Source organism: Dipodomys ordii, unplaced genomic scaffold, assembly GCF_000151885.1.
Source record: "Dipodomys ordii isolate 6190 unplaced genomic scaffold, Dord_2.0 Scaffold15, whole genome shotgun sequence".
Lineage (NCBI taxonomy): Eukaryota > Metazoa > Chordata > Mammalia > Rodentia > Heteromyidae > Dipodomys > Dipodomys ordii.
Window position 1 is genome coordinate 11,667,151 of NW_012267231.1, and position 20,986 is coordinate 11,688,136.

General features: G+C 43.2%; 1 protein-coding gene across 1 annotated transcript in view; it reads left to right on the forward strand.

The window, feature by feature from the left end:
* The first annotated feature begins 92 nt into the window (after window positions 1-92).
* The window catches only part of Gabrg3 (gamma-aminobutyric acid (GABA) A receptor, gamma 3), a 334,093-nt gene continuing 313,199 nt past the window's right edge, over window positions 93-20,986 (forward strand). Inside the window, exons 1-2 of the mRNA XM_013012024.1 lie at window positions 93-152; window positions 6,624-6,772. Of these exons, the coding sequence (XP_012867478.1) occupies window positions 100-152; window positions 6,624-6,772 (202 nt within the window). The 5' untranslated portion in view covers window positions 93-99. The remainder of the gene's footprint in view (window positions 153-6,623; window positions 6,773-20,986) is intronic.

The following is a 20,986-nucleotide window of genomic DNA, read 5'->3' on the forward strand; positions in this document are numbered from 1 at the left end:
CCCCTGCCCCTCATCGCGAGGGCTCGCTCTCCGGAGGAAGCCTCTGCCCATCCGAGGCCCGCGGACACCCCCCCCCCCGCCACCGCGCTCCGGGGCGCCATGGCCCCCAAGCTGCTGATTCTCCTCTGCCTGTTCTCCGGCTTGCACGCGCGGTAAGTGGCGCGGGAGGTGGCACCGGGGGTGGGGTGGGTTCCTGCCTTCCATCGGGACCCCCGCGCTGGCGGACAGGGTGGCGGGGATCGCGGTGTGCGGGGCTCCCCTGTCCCCCCTCCCCGATCCCCCAGGCCACACACCCTCACCCCAGCACCCCGAGCGAGCGCCCCGCCGTCGGTCGGCTGCGGCACCGCGGGCGGGCGGGAGGAGCCCGGGAAGTCCGCACCTCTCCTCCCTGGGAAGCTCTCCCTAGCCTAAAGTCGGAACCCGGGAGACTCCTCTTCTAACCATTTTAGGATCGGGATGCTTTTAAAGGGGGGGGGTGTTGGAACCCCCAAAGTGTACGAGGACAGGTGGCCTCATTTTTCTCCTTTCTACCCCCGCTGACCCCCCCGCACCCCCAAAGATCCCCAAGGGCTCAACACGCACAGACACCCATGGACGTTTTCCAGACACTCAGTCACTAAAAACGTCCAGGACCCTCCGCAGGAATTCCTATTTTCCTAGCTGCCCGGCCGAAGAAAGAAGAGTTAACGGGGCTGAAGGGGAGGGGAAAGGGTGGGGGGTCCGGGAGAGTGGGGAGCTGGTGGCTCCAGGTCTCTGTGTGTCCTGTGTCTGTCTGTCTGCCTCTCACCTAGTTATTTTTGCACAGCTGGCCCCTAAAGCAAGCATGCCGCCCAGGTTCACGCTGGTATCAATGATTCTGAGAGTGTGAACAATTGCATCTCACCATCGGTACCATGAACCTTCCTTCCAGAATATCAACCAGCCAAAGGAGCTTAAGACACACACACACACACACACACACACACACACACGACCTCTCAAGAGAGATGTAAAGTGCTCCTGAGGATAGAAGGGAAATAGCATCGGAAGGGTTAAAGCCTGTTGCTATAAACACCATGGGTGATTCTGAGATGGTTTAATTCTGTCTTTCCCATCCTGGGCTCTGTCTAGAGCCTGCAGACTGCTCTCGGCATTGGAGACTAGATCAGATTTCCTAGTCCCCAACCCTAGAACTCTCAGAACATCCTTGTTGCTGGTTTGGACACTTCTCCATTTCCTGGACCTAAAAGAAGATGGGGGAGCATCCATTTTGGGGGGCAGAGGGGGAAGGACAGGGGACAGCAACTGTCAGTGTCTTGTGTTTTCATTTATATTTGTGTCCAATCACCAAGGAACTAGGAAGAGACACGAATTCTGCAACCTGTCAAGTCCCTAAGTCTCACACCATTGAACAAAGTGCTGGTCACCTCCCTCCCTGTAACCTTCCCAATCCTCTGAGCTTTGCGAAGTGACAAGGTGAAAGGTGCACTCCCTGTACTCACAGACAGCTCAGTGAAGAAGGCAGCACTCTCAGAGCCTTCCAGAACTTTCTTCCATGGAAACGGAGTTGTGGCTCAAGTGGTAGAGCACCAGCCTTGAGCAAAGAAAGGAAAGGGACAGTGTCCAGGCTCTGAGTTCAAGCCCCAATACAGACAGACAGAGAAACACACACACGCACACATGCACGCACACACGCGCACACACACAAAGTCAATTAGGCAGAAGTTTCTTTTAGTCCAAGGAGGGAGTTGGTAAGAGGAATGGAAAGGTGCTTTTTGATGTTGATTGTGTGAAACTATCTCTGTTTAGAGGCAAATAATACCAGCTACAGCCAGGAGGCTAGAGTCACAATTTTGGCACTGTTGTCACTCTGTAGTTCAGGGTTAGCTAAATTATTCACTCAGATCTATGGATAGTTAACATGCTAAAAGGAAAAAAACCAGGTCATCTTTCTCAATATCCTATGTGCGCAGCGGGAGCGATGTCTTCCCACTGAGCATCTGTGTTTGACTTGAAGTATCTGACTTGTAGTTTCAAGTACCTGACTGGAAGCCATCAGGTTCCCTGGGAATACTGAAATATCCAGAGTATCTCATGACATTTTTTAATCCTTCCTTTTGGCCAAGGCAAAATAGACTTCTGATTTTAATATGTTCTCTCCCTGGCTTCCCAATTTTATTTTATTTTTGGTGATCACAATCGCATATCATTTGGAAGAAGAAAAGAAAATGAAAATGTAACACTTAATTTTATTGTTGGGTATCTCTCCTGTGAAGGTGTGCTCTGGGAATGTTTTTTTTGGGGGGAGGGGGCGTTGTTTGTTTTGTTTTATTACCCAGGCATGTAAAACAATGAGCTACCTGCTGTCAGCTGGCTTTCAAAATGGTTCTAGCAACTGTATTTTATGGCTCTGCCCCTGAGAAGCTTGGGTGGAGACCCTTCCCTATCCTGACACCCAAGGAGTTGAACTTACAACCCAGTGAAATGAACTCATTCTCACCTGAACTTCCAAGACACGCCTTGATGATGCTAAACCGATCCCTTTTTCATGTTTAAAAATACTTCCGACTTTGTCCCTGTCCTTCGGAATGAAGAGAAAATATAAAACATGAAAATTAATGTCTGAAGGTTGGAACGGTTGCCTGACAATGACAATACATTGCTGATCTATCTTTTTTTTTTTTTTTAAAGAAAAAAGCTAATTGCAGTGATGTTGCTTGGGATCCTGCAATCAAAGCAACAGCCTGCTCGTAAAGATTATATAGAACCCACTTAGAATTTAGAAGCAAAGAAATGTTCTGTTTTTTTTCTCCACCGTCTAGTGGGTCCCCTGGGGTAAGTTTTTGGTTTTCCACAGAGCACAGATTTCCCTGTGGGGTTTAATGGTGGGTCTGGCCCCAGCAACTCAAGTGTCTGCTTGGACTTTCCGGTGGGAGGGGCCAAGGGCATCTCAGACCCCCCCCACACACACACCTGTAGTCCATATCCATCAGGTGCAGAGCTGGAGCTCCAGCTGGATCTACTGAAGGAGCCAGAGAGAATGGAGTTTGTTTTCTTCCTTTAGGTGGCACTTGCCCTGGCCGCTCAGAAAAGGAGCTTATGCAATTTCAGGAAATCCCTCGTTCCACCTCTAGAGGGAGAATGAGGCTCATTATAATCACAGTCAGTTCACTGGTAATTTTTAGAAACTCAGGTTGTGAGCCAGGCGCTCCTGGCTCAGGCCTGTCATCCTAGCTACTCAGGAGGCTGCGATCTGAGGATCCCAGTTTGAAGCCAGCCTGGATAGGAAAGTCGATGAGATCCACTTATCTCCAAGGAACCACCGGGAAGCTAAAAGTAGGAGCTGTGTCTCAAGTGATAGATCCTCAGCCTTGAGAGAAAAAGCTAAGGGACAGTGTCCAGGCTCTGAGTTCAAACTCCTATATCAGAACAACAACAACAAAAAAGTCAGGCTATATATATAGAAAATGATGAGTGGAAGGAAACAAGAGCTAGAGGTTATGATCTGGTTTTGTAGCTGTGGGTTGGGAGAGGAGAACTGGAGAAAAAGGGAAGAGAAGGAAGGACAGACAAACAGATGGCTGATGATTTTGTAGCTAGTGGCTCTTAAATAGCTAGCCAGTGCATCAAATGACTCTTGATTTTGTTTTGCTTTTGAAAGATGACAAAAATGAACACTTGTGATCTTGCTCCTGATAACATCAAATATTCTAATGTAGCATTTAAAATTCCCTAATGCCATTTGTAAAAAAAAAAATCAGTTATACAAACAGCAATTGAGATATAGCAGTCTAGATAGCACTTAGCAAGTATATGCCCCGAATGTTTTAAGTCTTGATTGATGGTAAATGTTCAGTATTAATAAAAAGCCACAGCAATTTATAGTTTCTGGGGATGATTTATTTTGCTCTTCAGTCTTAGGGAAACATTTTTTTTCTGGCCCAAGGGCTATTTGCATATTTATGACATCATCCACAGGCCATGCATAATCGATATAGGCGGATAGACCTCGGATAGCCAATGAACCACTGTTTTCTACTTCTCTAAAATGAGTAGAAAATATCTGAAGTATTTAAGAGATAGAATTAAGCCTGGTGCTGGTGCCTAATGCCAATAATCCTAGCTCCCCAGGAGACTGAGATCCAGAAGATGGTGCAGAAAAACTGTATCTGAGAGATACCATCTCTAACATAAGGATTATAGGCCCGGAGTTTAAGTCTCAGTCCTGGCAAAAAGCAATTTTAAAAAAAAGAAGAAAAGAGAGAAAGAAACAATAAAATCAACCTAAGAAATTCTTCAGCACTGAAGTCACTCTGCCAGGCATATGTTGTCAAAATCTTACTGTCCATGTGTCTTTCATATACATGGGAAGTACAATGGCAGATGTACACAGCTGTGGAGTTAAAATAGGGTGAAAAATGGTCTAGGCTGAGCATGTACAAGCCATTGTTATCACTTTTCCCTAGACAACTATATATAACAACTATTTGTGTAGCATTTGCATCAAATTAGGTGCAAGCCATCTAGAGATTATTTATAGCATCTGCAAGTGTTATATGCAAACACGGTGCCATTTTAGTTACTCATTTACATTTAATTTTGTGCCTGTACTTGGGTTTGAACTCAGGACTTCACTCTCTTCTTAGCCTTTTCCTCTCAAGGTGCGTGCTCTACCTCAGGAGCCACAGCTCCACTTCTGGCTTTTTTCCCCCTGGTTCATTGGAGATAAGAGTCTCTCAGTTTTGTAGGCCAGGACAAGCTGTGAACCTTGATCTAGGACTGCAAGTGTGAGCCAACAGCACTTGACAGGATCCTATATCATTTTATATGAGAGATTTGAGCATCTGGAGGGTTAGCATCTGCTAAAGTTCTGGAACAAGATGACACTGAAAAAGGAAAGACTATTTTGGCCCAGTTTGTGTGACCTCTGCTCTAGACTATGCCGTACTTGTTAATACTCATAAAAGACTCGTATATGTAATTTTTTTTTTTTTTTTTGCCGGTTGTGGGGCCTGAACTCTGGGCCTGGGCGCTGTCCCTCGGCTCTTCAGCTCAAGGCTAGCACTCTACCACTTGAGCCACAGCGCCACTTCCAGCTTTTTTCTTTTTGCTTATGTGGTGCTGAGGAATCAAACCCAGGGCCTCATGCATGCTAGGCAAGTGCTCTACCACTGAGCTACCTTCCCAGCCCCTCGTATATGTAATATATGATGCATACACACATACACATATGAAGAATTGTGTACAGCTCCATGAAGGACTATATATTGTTTGTGCTGTTAAATAATTTCATGTTCATTATAGAAGATTTAGGCAATTCTTGTGTGTGTGTGTGTGTGTGTGTGTGTGTGTGTGTGTGCACATGTATGTGAGTTCAGGGCCTGAGCTTTTGTGCTCTAGGTTAGTGCTCTGCCAGTTGAGCCACAGTTCCACTTCCAGATTTTAGGTGGTTAATTGGAGATAAGACTCTTATGAGACTCAGGCTTTCCTGACCCCTGGCTTCGAACCACCATCCTCAGATCTCAGCCTCCTGATTAGCTAGGATTACAGGGAATGAACCATTGGCACCAGGCAGATTTAGACAATTCTAATCATTAACTTCAGGACACGAATATCCTAGAATTCAAGTGCCCTGACATGGTATGGGTATTTTGGTTCTTGTCTGGGAATCTGAACAGAAATGAGAACTCATAGGCAGTCAAAATCAATCCTCCTCCCATGCAATTGCCATTTGGTTTTCTCTTCTCTCTGTGCAGAAAGAAGTCAAGATGTACACAGTGATGGACGAGAAAGGAGATGGTTTGTTTGTTTTATGAGCTTCCTGGGGGACAGCAGCAGTCCACTTGGAAGTCAATTCTTGTGAGCTTTCAGGCAGAAAATGTTTTCCCAGCTTGCACTAGCTGTGTGGCTGTGATGGCCTATTCACTGGGAAAGCTTTCTTGTCATCTGAGCTCTGTCCATTCATGGACGACAGGATCTATGATCCGTCAGTGTGTGGGGTCAGGGGCCTGCCCGGCAAGGAGCAAAGTGAAAAATGCCTACACCTTCGTTGTTAGCACTTACCAAGAACCCGCCATGTGGTCGACACGCTAGAACGGTTTTTCTTTTTGTGCCAGTGCTGTGGCTTGAACTCTCTGGGCCTAGCTTGCTGTTCCTTAGCTTTTCCACCACTTGAGCCACACCTCCACTTGCAGCTTTTTGTTGGTTAATTAGACATGAGTCTGATGAACTTTTCTCTCTGGGCTAGTTTTGAACTTCCATCCTCAGATAACACCCTTCTGAGTAGGATTATAGGCGAGAACCACCAGCACCTGACAAATCCTTTCCCTTTCTTCCCTCCCTCCCTCCCTCCTTCCCTTCCTCCCTCCCTCCTTCCCTTCCTTCCTTCCTTCCTTCCTTCCTAGCTCAAGGGCTAGCTATTGTTCTACCACTTAAGCCACAGCTCTACTTCTGGCTTTTTCTGTGATTAACTGGAGATAAGAGTCTCACGGACTTTCCTGCCTGAGCTGGCTTCAAACCATGATCCTCAGATCTTTGCCTCCTGAGTAGCAAAGATTAGAGGTGTGAGTGACCAAACTTTGTTAAGGAATGTTCTTGGGGCTATTGATGTGATTTGTGCATTATCTTCTATGTCATAACCACAGATCCAGAAAGATGGAAGAGGATGAATATGAAGATTCTTCGTCAAACCAAAAGTGGGTTTTGGCTCCTAAATCCCAAGACACGGATGTGACTCTTATTTTGAACAAGCTGCTAAGAGAATATGACAAGAAGCTGAGACCAGATATTGGCAGTAAGTACCGGATGTTACCTCAATAGAAAGCATGCTTTGATGAGATGTATTTTATTTTTTGTGCCTGTCCTGGGGCTTGAACTCAGGGCTTGGGTGCTAACCCTGAGCGTTTTTTTTTTTTTTTTTGCTCAAGGCTAGTGCTTTAACACTTGAGTCACAGCTCCACTTCCAGATTAATTGGCTATAAGTGGAGAAATCTGCATAGTACTCAATTGAGTAATCTATTAATAATATAATTATATCACTCAATTTGGGTAATATACAAAATGCTTTCTCAATTCCTATGTTTATAAGAGACTTTAAGTTGTGGATGACTATTGAATTTTACCAATATACATATTCACTGAGGAAGCTGACATGGTCATACCTATTTTTTTTCTTTAGCTCGTTAATATTGGGGATTATATTGATGGATTTTCCAATACTGAATGAGTATGGTGCCTCCAGAATAAGGTCTACTTGGTCATACTGGTTAATAATATGCTTTAAAAAATAGTTATGTGTGGTTGAATTCTATTTACTAATATTTTGTTAAGAATTTTTTCATTGCTTTTCATGAAGGACAGTGCTCTAGAGGTTTTGTGTTTGTTTTTCTCTTTCTTTTTGTATGTCACGTAATGCTAGCTTCCTATAATATTCCTTTATGTTCCTTCATATAGTGTTCCCCCATATTCTGATTTTGGGAATATCAAAAGTTTGTGTTATATCTTCAAATATTTGATAAAATTCTGTAGTATACTCTGGGCCGGGAAATTCTTTCTGTTTTACCTTTTTTTAAAAAACAAATTTATTACTTTAATAAATTTTCTCTTTCCTTTCCTATTTTTTTTTGAGGGGGAGTCCTGGGGTTAGAACACAGCCTTGTACTGTCCTTTAGCTTTTCCATTCAAACCTGGTGCTCTACCACATGAGCCACACCTCCACTTCTGCCTTTTTGCTGGTTGATTAGAGAGATAAGGATCTTTTAGTTTTGTCTGCTCAGGCTGGCTGAGGCTCAATTATCAGAACTTAGCCTCCTGAGTAGCTAGGATTCTAGGCATGATCCACTAGTGCCTGGCCTTAATACATTTATTAAAATGATCAGCTTCCTATTAAGTTACGTTATAATAATTTGCATAGAAATTGGGCCATATATTATATTATATTATTTATATTATAGTTATTATTCTTTTTGTGCCAGTCTTGGGGGCTTAAACTCAGGGCCTGAGCACTGCCCCTGAGCTTCTCTTGTTCAAGGCTAGTACTCTACCACTTGAGCCACAGCGCCGCTTCTGTTATTTGTTTTTGTTTTGTGCTTTGGTAGTTTATTGGAGGTAAGAGTCTCACAGACTTTCCTTCCTGGGCTAGTTTTGAACTGCGATCCTCAGATCTCAGCCTCCTGAGTTCATCAGATCACAGGCATGAGCCATCTGTGCATGGTTGGTCCATTTATATTAAATGGTCAAATGCATACATAGAGTATTGGTCATGATTCCTTTACAATCTTTTGAATGTCTGCAGGACCTCTAACTACATCCCAGTTTTATCACTGATATTGGAGCTTTGCTTCGTCTTCCATATTTCATTATTAGTCTGGCTACGGTTACATGGACTGTCTCAAAGAACCAACTACCTCTTTCATTATTTTCCTCTGTTGTTCTTCTGTTTCAGTTTCATTAAAATTTGAATCTTTATTATTTCCTTTCTTCTGCTTGCTTTGGGCTTATTTGGCTCTTCTCTTTGGTGTGGAACTTAGATTCTTGATTCGAACTTATTATTATTTTTTTATTACATAAACATTTGGGCCTCTAAATTGTCCTTTTGCTAGTTTCCACTTCATCCCACACAGTTTGAGATGTTACATTTTCATTTTCATTTAGTTCAATGCATGCATTTATTTCCCTTACGACTTCTTTTTCCATAACCTGTGGGTTCTTTAGAAGTTCATTTTTAGTTTTGAAATGTCAGGGAATCTTTCTGTTTTCCTGTTACTGATTTCTCGTTTGGGTTTCATCGTGGTCAGAGCACATTCTCTGCATAAATATAATTCTGCCTGGTTTGTTATAGCCAAGGATGTGGTCAGTCTTGGTGAATACTTTGAGAACCTTTACAAAGAAGCCGTATGTCCCATTGCTGCTGGATAGTCTGGAACATTATTTAATATGTATATCTTTGCTTATTTCCAGTCTAGTTTTCTATAGGTTGTTTTGATAAAAATCACAACTTTGATTGACCGGAAAAATAGATTCTGAAGCTAGGCATCATCCATGCTTTATGCCTGTAATTCCAGCTACCCAGGAGGCTGAGATCGAAGGATTGTGGTTCAAAGCCAGTCCAGGCAGACAAATCCAAGAGACTCTAATCTCCAATTAACTATTAAGGAGCCAGAAGTTAGAGGTGTGGCTTAAATGATAGAACTCCAGCTTTGAGTGAAAAAGCTAAGGGAGAGTAGATGGCCTGAGTTCAAATCTCACTACTGGTACACACACACACACAAACACACACACACACACACACACACACACACAGAGTTGTATATTTTCCAAGTAAAGCAGCACGCATACATACTCCTAAACATAAACACTTTTCACAGGAGACAACTCTTTTGAAGACTCCTATCTCTTGGTCTAGCCTGAGTCATTGTCAGAATGGGAGACAAGCTTTTTGCTTTCTGAATGAAAAAGATTGTAAAGACAAGCATGAGGGGCATTCACCAGCATGTTCCTCTTTGCCTTCATGACTTCAGAGACCCACCACAGACCTTGGGCAGCCATGAAAGAACTCAGAACATGCCTTCCTGTCTCTCATTGAGTACTAGATACTCTCTGATTGACAAAATCCAGCAACTTATTGGTTCTCAGTTGGCAAACAGTCACTGCCTGAGAACAGTTCCTCCTGGTAAAAGATGCTAAATTAGGACACCATCTTCTGTTGTGGCATGTTCTGCTTTAAAAGCAAATTTCTCAGAAAAAATAGGGTTACTTTGCACACATTTCTTTTCTTCAAATGTAGCTATTTTGTTCATGGTAGCCAGCATGTCTGCTCATCAGATCTCAGTGGATTATTACATGAAGACCTGCAAGGGGTTTTCTCTGTTTTGTTTTGTTGTGTGTTTTATTTTGCCACTCCTCGGGCTTGAACTCAGGGCCCTATGCACTGTCCTTGAGCTTTTTATTCCACTCAAGACTGGCACTCAGCCACTTGAGCCCCAGCTCTGCTTCTAGCTTTTTGGTGGTCCATTGGAGATAAGAAATCTCATGGACTTTCCTTTCCCAGGCTGTCTTTGAACTTGGATCTGCAGATCTCAGCCTCTCCTGAACAGCTGGGATGGCATGGGTGAGCCACTGGTGCCTGGTTACACATAGATCGCTGGTTGGGAATATGCTCTCCTCCCTCATCGCTGCTTGCTTCCCTTCCTCAGCTGGTTAGTCTCCGCCTCTTGAGCTTTCCCCTTTATACCACGCCTGGCCTTTGACATGTGAAAGGCAGCACCGACCTGTGCACCTGTCCGGGCTTCCTTCCTGTGGATGGTGAGGGAAGGACCAGGGGGAGTGCTCAAATAGGATTTACAGGTAGATATGCGGTACTCCAACTGCTGAGTCAATTAAACTTGTTTAATTTGAAACCCCAGAAGACTCTACTCCTCCTCTTTTAAAATGGCACAAGCAGCCAATCTGATCACTGGTCCTCACCCATGTCTGTTCATCCATTTCTGCATCTGAATGACGTGTTTTAATATTTCGTGGACATCAAGCCTCCTGTTTTTCTCCTCTGGATGTTGCTCTCACGGTTATCTCCGTTCTCTGCTGGTCTCTGGTCCTTGTACCAAGCTGTCTTGCACCTCGAGTTCCTTCTAGTATTACTGACTTTCCTTCTGTCTTCTCTGCCACACGGAGTTACATTGCGGAGGGACCCACTGTAAGGATGGTTAGGATGTGGTGTAACTGTGAAACTGTTCCTACAGCATCGTGGCCTCCTTCCCAGAGTTCCCAGTGGAGGATCCATCTTTTCAGATTCCATTGCCCTAACTATCGATGCCAACATGTACTTGACTGCCTTCCAATACAGGTAGTCTAACTGCAACCCTGAGGTCGAACATCAGGAAATGTACTAAAATGTCCCACTGCTGTTATGTTTGCCAGTAAGCAGATTAAATGGGAGGACTTACATTACACCGAAGTAGCAAAGCTAGTGGGCATCCTTTAATTTGTTTTTCTTCCCCTCTTCCTGTGCTTGAACTTAAGGGTCCTGCGCACTTGCTTGGCTTTTGCACTCAATGCTGGCACTCTACCACTTGAGCCATATCTCCACTTTTGACTTTTTGCTGGTTAACTAGAAATAAAATTCTCTAGGATTTTTCTGCCTGGTCCTGGCATCCTTTGAAATTTAAGTGATCTGGAGACAAACAGAGGCAGACTTCAGGGTCCATTATTCCAAATTGCTGGATACAAGGTTAAAGTTATCTTGAATACGCTACCTAAAGCCCCATACAGTTTGACTATTTTCACTTATGACTATTAGAAACTGTCCATTTCTGGTCACCTGTAAGCTATTCCACAATCCCCACATGTGCTGCTCATAAGCATGTGTCAGATTGATGCTTTTTTTTCTTCTCCCCTCTTCCTGAGTTGTACCTTATTAACTCTCAAAGGCCTGATCTGCGTAGATTCAGCTTTGTCTTTTCAATCAGGACTCGACTACTCTATGCCTGTGTAGCTGCCAAAAGTCCTAGACTAGTACTGGTGCTTGAACTCTGGGCCTCTCACTTTCTTTTTTTTTTTTCCTCAAGGCTGGCACTCTACCACTTGAACCACACCTCCACTTTTAGCTTTTTGCTAGTTACATGGACATAAGCGTCTCATGGACTCTTTTACCTAGTCTGGCTTTGAACCGTGATCCTCAAATCTTAGTCTCCTAAGTAGCCAGAATTACAAACATGAGCCACCAGCATCTGGTCTCTAATTAATTTATCGAATTAGTTTTTCCTATTATAAAATTTTTGTTGTTGTTGTTCTGTTTTTGTGCCAGTTCTAAGGCCTGGATGGTGTCCTTGAGTTTTTGTGTTCAAGGCTAGCACTCTGCCATTTAATCCACAGCACCACTTCTGGCTTTTTAGTGAGTAACTGGAGATAAGAGCCTCATGAAGTTTCCTGCCCAGGGCTAGCTTGAAACCACGATTCTCAGATCTCAGCCTCCTGGGTAGCTAGGATGACAGGCATGAGTCACCAGCTCCTGGCCAATCATTATGTTCAAAGAAAAAACCCACAAAAATAACCAACAACTTTCCCAGTTATTTATTATCTGCTCTCAACTCACTGCTGAATTATGGATGTATCTGTTTCCGTTTCCTTTCTGGGACTATCCATCATGTAGAGTAATGTGAAAGCCAGGTCCTCTCCCAATTCAAGGTCACGCGGGATGTCATTTATCTCAGAGGCAGCTCTTGTCATGTGAGCTGGGAAAGGCTGAACATTGTGGAAAAGAAGAGAAATGACTAAAGTACATCTCTCTTCCTTCAAAAACCTTGTACTGTTCTTAGCACAGATAAGAGAACTCCAGGCCCAGCCTGTAATCTTTAGTCAATGGCAAATGCCATCGTCTCCAGAGACATGAAAAGTTATGTATTTGCATGCTTGATGATGACCAGAGCCATGCATAGAGATGACCTGTGGGCCCATTCCATTCTGGAAAAGCATCTGTGTAATCTTCTGGCCCGACTCTGATCAACATAGCTTTCCTCAAATCAATCAGGTAACCGTGGTGCTTTACCTGTACGTGTAGCTTAGCTAGGCTTCATCTCCCTCAAATCCACAGCCACTGTACAGAGGGGTGCGACATCATCACTCTCTAGCGATGACTGTATCTCCAGACAGAAATTCTTGTCCCAGAACAGATGTAGGAGGAAGGAAGCAGACATTCTTAATTGCTGCGCCGAAGTCAAAGCTATTACTTTAGTTAACGGTTCCTACTCCCCACCCCCACCCCCAAAGTGAATTGAAATGCATAAAGGAGGTGGAGAACAAATTTTGTGCAGAAATTATAACTGTCATCTCCAAGAGAGACTAATTACCCATGCAAAAAGTGCCAAGTTACGACCTCACCTCTTGCTCCTTGGTGGGTGACCTTTCCCCACGTACCTACATCTTTTAGGGTGAAGAACTTTCACTCATCTTCACCATGGTCCTCTCTTACTTGGGCTGAATCAGTCTACAACAAAGCTAGATCAGAGCCCATGGGGCAGCTCAGTTCTTTAATGATTTTTTTTGGTATGGGAAGTGTATAATGAAGTTTCATTGTATAAGTAATTTGTTTCTTCTTCTGTGTGATTTGGTAAATCACTCCAGTCACTCGTTCGTAAGTGTAATCTAGAGACTAGACCTAATTTGAATATTCAATTCAGTTCATCATAGAATAACAAATGATCTGTCTCTTATGTTTATTCATTGCCACTTTAGGAATTGAGCAAAATAGCTCTTTGTGGATTAAGAAGTGTTGGAGTAAGAAATAATGGTGGTTTCGCTGGGCGCTGGTGGCTCATGTTTTAATCCCAGCTTCTCAGGAGGCAGAGAGCTGAGAGTCATGGTTTGAAGTCAGCATGGGCAGAAAAGACTGTGAGACATGCATTCAATTAACCAGGAACAGCTAAAAGTAAAGGTGCAGGTCAAGTAATAGGGCGATAAAGCTGAGATACAGCACCTAGGTCTTGAGTTCAAGCCCTAGTACTGGTATCATAATCATTGTCATTCGTTTTTTTATTAGTACCAGCAGATTCACTAAGAGAAATCTGTAGATTTCTATCTCAAAGTGGGATAATTAAAACTGCAGACAGCTGAGTGTTGGTGGCTCAAGCCTCTAATCCTAGCTACTCAGGAGCCTGATATCTGAGGATTGTAGTTCAAAGCCAGCCCAGGCAGGAAAGACCATGAGACTCTTATCTTCAATTGACCACCAGAAAACCAGAAGTGGTTCTGTGGCTCCTCAAAGGGGTAGAACGCTAGCCTCACATGAAAAGAAAAAAAAAAGGGCCCAGGCCTTGAGTTCAAGCCCCATGACTAACAACAAAAACGAACTACAGGTAATAACACCAGTCCATGACAAATTGGCCGGAAGTGGCAGATGGCTCCCTTCCTGTCTTCCCACTCCTTCTCTCTCTCAACCTCTCCTTTTCTGAGATCTGGAATAGATCTTAAGACATCTCCACTGCTGAGATTTCTGTTCATCTGTATGCATGCATTTCATCCATCCTTAATTGACATCCAGATCCACAGAAACTTCCAGATCTTGTTATAAGGCAAACCTGTGCTCATGTAGAGCTGGTGGTTCTACTCATTAATTCCACATGAGGACCCATTACAGATGGAAAGAGCCGTTTCCTAGAATGTCATGGTTTGAAAAGATCCTTCAGGAAATAGAACCCAGCAGTTAACAAGCATGGTGTTATTAGGATTGCCTGAAGAGCATCTTAAAATACTGAAGCCAGGCCCAAACTCAAGACCTGTCAAATCAGAGCATACAGGATTTTTGTTTTCTAGAACATTGATTTCCACTTTGATCAGAAGTATTGCCATTCTTTTGCTTACTTTGGGTTTAAATCGTACTTTTTTTTTTTTTCTAATTCCATCCCTTTCTGTCTAACTTCCTTTTTTTTCTTGCCAGTCCTGAAGCTGGAACTCAGGGTCTGAATTGCTGTCCCTGAGCTTCTTTTGCTCAAGGCTAGCACTCTACCACTTGAGCCATAGCTCTACTTCCAGCTTTTTCAAAGTAGTTTCTTGTAGACAAAAGTCTACAAGACTCGTGTAGACAAGAATCTCCTGCTCTGGCTGGCTTTGAACTGTGATCCTCAGATCTCGATCTCCTGAGTAGCTAGGATTACAGGCCTTAGATACTAGGGCCAGCTTGGTTTATGGTCTTTGCATTCTGTTCCATGTTCAGCTAGAGCTCAGTGGCTTAAGTATTTCCAGTCCCTCCTGGGATCTTGTAGCCTTATCACATATGGACTTCCAGACTACTAGAAATGAAGTGATTTTTATTGGAAGCCTTCTCTTCTTAGGAATTGCTCGTGGGGTGGAGTTATTTATTAAATTGCCACTTTTGATCAGTGGTGGTGCTTTAGCCCTTGTGTGAGTGAGGCTTCCGATCTTGGTTGCTGTCTCTGTTGGTAACTTAGGGGATGGTTTCAAGCCTACCTCATTATTATTCTCTGATTGTTCCTGCGTGAGTATAGCTTAGTGCCTGTGCCTAGATCTTCTAGTGCTCAGGGTTGGCTGTGATTCCAGGAGCACCTTTTATTACTTGTCTGTTCCCCCACTCCCCTTTCTGTTACAATTCTGTTATTCTGCTCTGTTATGTCTTGCTATTAGAACCCTAAAGCTAAGAGCAACCTCTTAATTGTTGTCTGTTAAGATCTCTGCTGTTTTCAACAATACCCTGAGGCCCAGACGTCTCCACAGTTTGTGTGGAAGTAATGTCACCTGCCGGGAAGCACTTCATCTTTACTTTCTTCCTTTTCTCCTGGTTGGAATATCTGTACTGGTGCACAGCACTGGGGTCTGGCAGAGCTGTCTGCCACATGCAGGGTGTAAGCTGTCACTGGGGTGATGCTCCTGGATTCTTCCTTTCCAGCATGGGTCCTGTACGTTCCCAGGGAACAGGTTGGGGCCTCTAGAACAACTCTCTCCCTCTGAGGACAGCTTCGGTGGGGAATGGGAGCATCAGCCCTCCACATCAGAGCTGGCTGGAATAGAACTCTCAGAAATGGAGCTGGGTGAATGAGAAACATGTTAGGCCGCCCTTCCCAGCGTAAAACCAATGACTTTAGACTTCAATGTCTGGAGGAGTAAGGGCTTCGTCTGTCTCAAGCAAAACCACCGAGTGCTGAGCACCACAATAGAGATGTTGTAAAATGAGAAGGGAGAAGTGTGTCGCACGATGCCAATGGTCTTCAACTCCCTGACGTTACCATGCTGCCGTGGATTTTCCTGAGTGAATGTTTCTTCATTTTAAAAAATAAAAGCCATTTTATCAAGCTGTTTTATTTAGCAGAGGTCTGCCATTCTGAAAATTCTGCCTTTTGCTTTTTTTTGGGAGGGGGGGAGGGTGATATAAGATCCTGGCTCTTCAATCATCTTTCATTACTTTTCAGTACTTTAAAGATATTTCTGCTGGGTGGTGGGGTAAGGGTTGGGAGTACTTGCCTGTCATCCTAGCTACTCACAAGGCTAAGATCTGAGAACTACGTTTTGAAGCCAGCTAAGGGGCATTATTGGAGACTCTTATCTCCAGTTAACCAACAGAAAGCTGGAAGTGGAGGTGTGGCTCAAGTGGTAGAGCTTTGAGTGAAAAGCTAAAGGAGATTGCAAGGCCCTGAGTTCAAGCCCCCATACTGGAATGGTGCGTGTGCGCGTGTGCGCGCGCACACACACACACACACAAACTACATAATAAAGACATTGCGACACTGTCTTCTTTCACTGTTCTCCATGAGAAGTCTATAGTCACACCTACCTTAATCCAAGTTCATTCTGTGTGTCTGTGTTTCATTCCTCTCTGTGGATTCTTTTAAGTTTTTCCCTTTTATGATTAGACTTGAAGAATTTGGTGCCTTGAGATTGTTTTCTGTGTATTTCTCATATATGATTTTCTTGAAACCTTTTAGATTTGTGGGGTTGTACTTTACATTAATTTAGCAAACTTCAGTCATTCTTTTCCGACATTGTTTTTGGCATCCTTTGTATCTTTTCTCTTCCAAGACTTCAATTACACCTATTTATAGGGTGCTCAACATTTTTCTACAGCTTGTTGATATTCTTTCCATTTTTTTCTATATGTAGAGAAACACAAAATTACACTTCATTTTAGATTGCTATTGCTATAGCTTTAAGTTCTTTTTTTTTTCCTACCATCATACCTATTCTACTTTTTTAGCCTTCCCTGAGTATTTTCAGTATCTGATACTTTCCTTGTCGGGCTTGAACTCAGGGCCTGGGTGCTGTCCTTGACCTCTTCCACTCAAGGTTAACATGCTACCACTTTGACCAGAGTGCCACTTTCAGTTTTCTGGTGCTCAAATGGAGTCTCACAGACTTTCCTGCCTGGGCTGGCTTTGAACCACGGTCCTTAGATCTCAATCTCCTGAGTAGCTGGGATTATCAGTATGAGCCACCGGTGCCTAGCAACATTCTCTTTTTGTATATTTCTCTCTCTCTATTTTTTTTAAACGTATGTCATACAACGAGCAACTGTCTTGGTGTCCTTACTTGTGATTCTAATATTTGCATCAGCCTATTTTCCATTACTAATTCTGGCATTTGTCTCTGTTTGAGTCAATTTTGATTGACTGATTATTCTCCTCATCATGGCTTGTGTTTTTTTTCTTGCACCTTGGGTGCGCATTAATCTTTGTTGTTATTTCAGATACTGATTTTTCCCCCTCTTGTTGACAGCTTGGTATTTTTATATTCCTATAAATATTCTTGAGTGTCATTTGGGGATATAGTTAAGGTACCTAGAAGCAATTCGATCCTTTGGATCTTCCCTCTGAGATTTATTCAGTGACCTGGAGACAGGTCAAGGCAGACTAAGGCCAATTATTTCCACTACAGGGTTTAAGGTTATGTTGTATACTCTTACCTAAAGCCCTGCACATTTTGACATTTTTTTTTACTCTGTCCGCTGGAAACAGTGTCTGTTTCTGATTATATGGAAGGCATTCTACAATCCTCATGGGTGGCTCTTTCATTGGTTTTAGGTGTTTTCTCCATGTACACTGAGCAGAAGAGAGGGGGCATTGTCAACGTTGCCAGATGTCATCCTTTCTTTTCTCTGGGCAATACTGCCCTCTTCTGAGTGGTACCCTATTCATTCTCAAAGATGCTTAGACTCTGAGCTCCATCTCTTTAAGGAATGGCTACCAAGAGCCACAGACTAGAAACTCTTTGTCTCTGTCTCTTCTTTTCTTAAATAGTTTTATTTGTTTATTTTTGTTTATGTGATACTCGAATCCAGGGCTTCAGAGTGCTAGGTAAGCACTCTACCTACTAAGCTACATTCCAGACCCTGTCTCTGTCTCCTTTTGCTCCTGGCTCTGGGACTTGAACTCATTACCTCATCCTCTCATTTGGCCTTTTCGCTCAAGGCTGGTACTCTACCGTTTGAACCACACCTCCACTTTTGGCTTCTTTTTGCAATTACATGGAGATAAGATTCTCATGGACTTTTCCATCTGGGCTAGCTTTGAACTGTGATCCACAGACCTCAGCTTCCTGAGTAGCCAGGATTACAGGCATGAACCATCAGCATTAGGCTAGAAACTCTTGTAAAGACTGGTTACAGCTGCAGAGCTAACTTTGTTTGTTTCCAGGCTTAGTCACCACTGTCTTTCATAACCTGATAGTCACTGTCTTGAAAACTGTTGTTTCATGGATTTGCTTTTTTATTTTTTTTAAAGAAATTATCTCAAGCAAATCCAGGTCCTATTATTCTTTCTTAGGGGTGAGCAGAAGTGTTCTTTTGTTGTTGTTGGTTTTTGTTTTTGTTTTTGTTTTCTTGTCTTGGTTGCATCTGATACTGCCAGAGGCTGCTTTATAACCCTTCGGGCTCACTTGTGGCCCTCTTAGCCACTTGGTTTGAGTTGCTGCTGCTTCAGTTAAGAGCAATAGGAAGATTTAAGAGCTTCCTTTTAGGCTTTTCCTTTCTGGATTACTCCTTCAGTAAGTTGTGTTTGTCTCAAGACAAACATGTACCACTGTTAGGAGTATAGTTCTATGAATACTGGTGTGATGGTTACAGCCTTGTATTTCTGACCATAGAAGCAAGTCAGTTGTGGAATGAATGTGCAAGGTGAGGTCGGTCATGTGACCGCACCCCTGGAATTCCGCTTCCTCCCAGGCAGTCTCAGAGTCAGGATGAGTCAGCTGACGACTCAACTTGATGTAGGAAGAGGACCAGAAGAAAATTTCTCTTGAAGGAAGGTGCTCCTTCTCAGCCCTTTAAGATCTGTTCAGGGAGAAGTTGCCTGACCCAGGCATGTTTGGGTGTTGGTACTGAGTGTGTTAAACAGCTTTCTGTCATGGTCATGAAACACCTGAGGTAGCTCTCTGAGAGCAATTAGAGATCATTTTGGTTCACAAAATAGGCTTGTACTGGTGATAGCATATGGTCAGAGGTGGATGCATTGCTTTCAGGACTGTGGTGGTTGAAGTTGCTGGATAGAAGTGATGGGGAACCTGAGAGAGAAATTGTGTGTGTGTGTGAGAGAGAGGGGGGGAGGGGGACCTCACAATTTCCTTTGAGAGCACATCTCCAATGACATCTCCATTTAAGTCTTACCTCCTGAACTCAGCCATAGGCTGGGGACCAAACTCAGAGGTGTGGACATTTGGGGATATTTTCTTTGTTTATTTCTTTATTTGTGGGAGGTGGGGCTTGAACTCAGAGCCTGGGCACCGTCCCTGAGTGCAAGGCTAGTGTTCTACCACTTTGATTCACAGCACCACTTCTCTTTTTTTTTTGGTGGTTCCTTGGAGATAAGAGTCTCATGGACTTTCCTGCCCTGGCTGGCTTTGATCCAGGATCCTCAGAATTTTAACCTCCTGAGTACTGGGATTACAGATGTGAGCAACCAGTGCCTGGCTGGTTAAATGTTTTAGTGAAGGAATCTGCTTTTGAAGGGAAGTTAGGCCTCCCTGGCTTATAGATAGGTGGCAGCTGGGGCTGGCTCCAAAAGGACAGTTGAGGATAGAAGGAGGAGAGCACTGACTCAGTGAGACACAGTGCTTTCTCCCAAGCTATGGCCCTGCTCCTGGTCCCTCTTATATATCTCTAGCTCCCACCCAATCAGAAGCCCCTTCCACACCGGCATACCAAAGCAGAGGAACCAATCACTAGACTCTTTGCATTGCATATTTGCCCTTTGACCAATCAAAACAGGAGCACACCCTAGGGGGGTGGGACTGGAGGCTCAGGAACCCTATATATAGCAGGCCCAGCACCAGGATCCCTCCTTGCTCAAGTAGGCTACTTTGCTTTCTCTTGTACTGTTGTTTTTTTTTCTCCCTGTCTCTTTTACTTTTAAATAAACCTGTTCTGCCTACTTTAAATACTTTTCCTGACTTTTAACTCCATAATTGGCAGACAAAAAAGAACCAAGGCCTAGATGGTATCCTTTTTGCGTTCAAAATGTCATTTTCTTTACTTTAGACATTATTTTTTAAGTTAAAAAGAGTTTTCTTGTTTTAAAAAGAAAAGCTGGCAAAAAAGAATGTGGGTTGCATAGAATAGTATGCAAAAATAGAATTGACAACAACTCATGCCTTTTACCCAGAAGCTGTTGCATGTGAATATTTTGGCAGATCTCTTTCAAGCTTCTATAAGGATTTTAAGTACAGTGAAATTACGGAATTTCAGGTTTTCCCCATTTCTACATAACATTATGCTGTTGGTATGAAAATATCATGAAATATTTCCCAAACTCTAATTTGACTGCTTTATATTTCCCTGCTGTTGGATATGTATTTGGTTTTAAAACTTAATTATGCTAAACAGCATCAATACTCAATTTTGACATCTGTATTAGTTATATATTGCTTTAAAATAAACTACCACAAGATTGTGTGGGGCTGACCTTCTCAGCAGCTGGGTTTGCATACGGACACATTTGGGTCTTAGTGTGTGTATGTGCACATGTGTGTATGTGCGTGTGTGTGTATGTGTGTGTATGTGTGCACGCTCCAGTACTGGGCTTGGAACTTAGGGTCTCATATTCTTATATTCTTGTTCAACTTTCTTGCTCAAGCTGGTGCTCTATCACTTGAGCCACACCTTCACTTCTAACTTCTTGCTGGTTAATTGGAGTTAAGAGTTTTATGGACTTTTCTACCCTGGCTGGTTTCAAACTGTGATCCTTAGATTTCAGCCTCCTGTATAGCTAGAATTATCACCATGAGCCACTGGTGCCCATCTAGATATACATTCTCTAAAATCAAAATACTGTAAAAAGTTTGTTCAATAAATCACATCCACTGTTATTTTTCTAGAGAATAGTGCAAACTATCACTCTAAACATTTTCATAATTACTTTACACATGACACTGAAGGTCAATTGAAATCAGCCTCACATGTTCCCAGAAGGTAAGTCATTTAAAAGTAACTCAGCTGGATAATGACACATATATATTATGTGTAAAATAACATTCAGTGTGTGTTTCTCTCTACCTCTCCTTGAGAGCACCCACACTC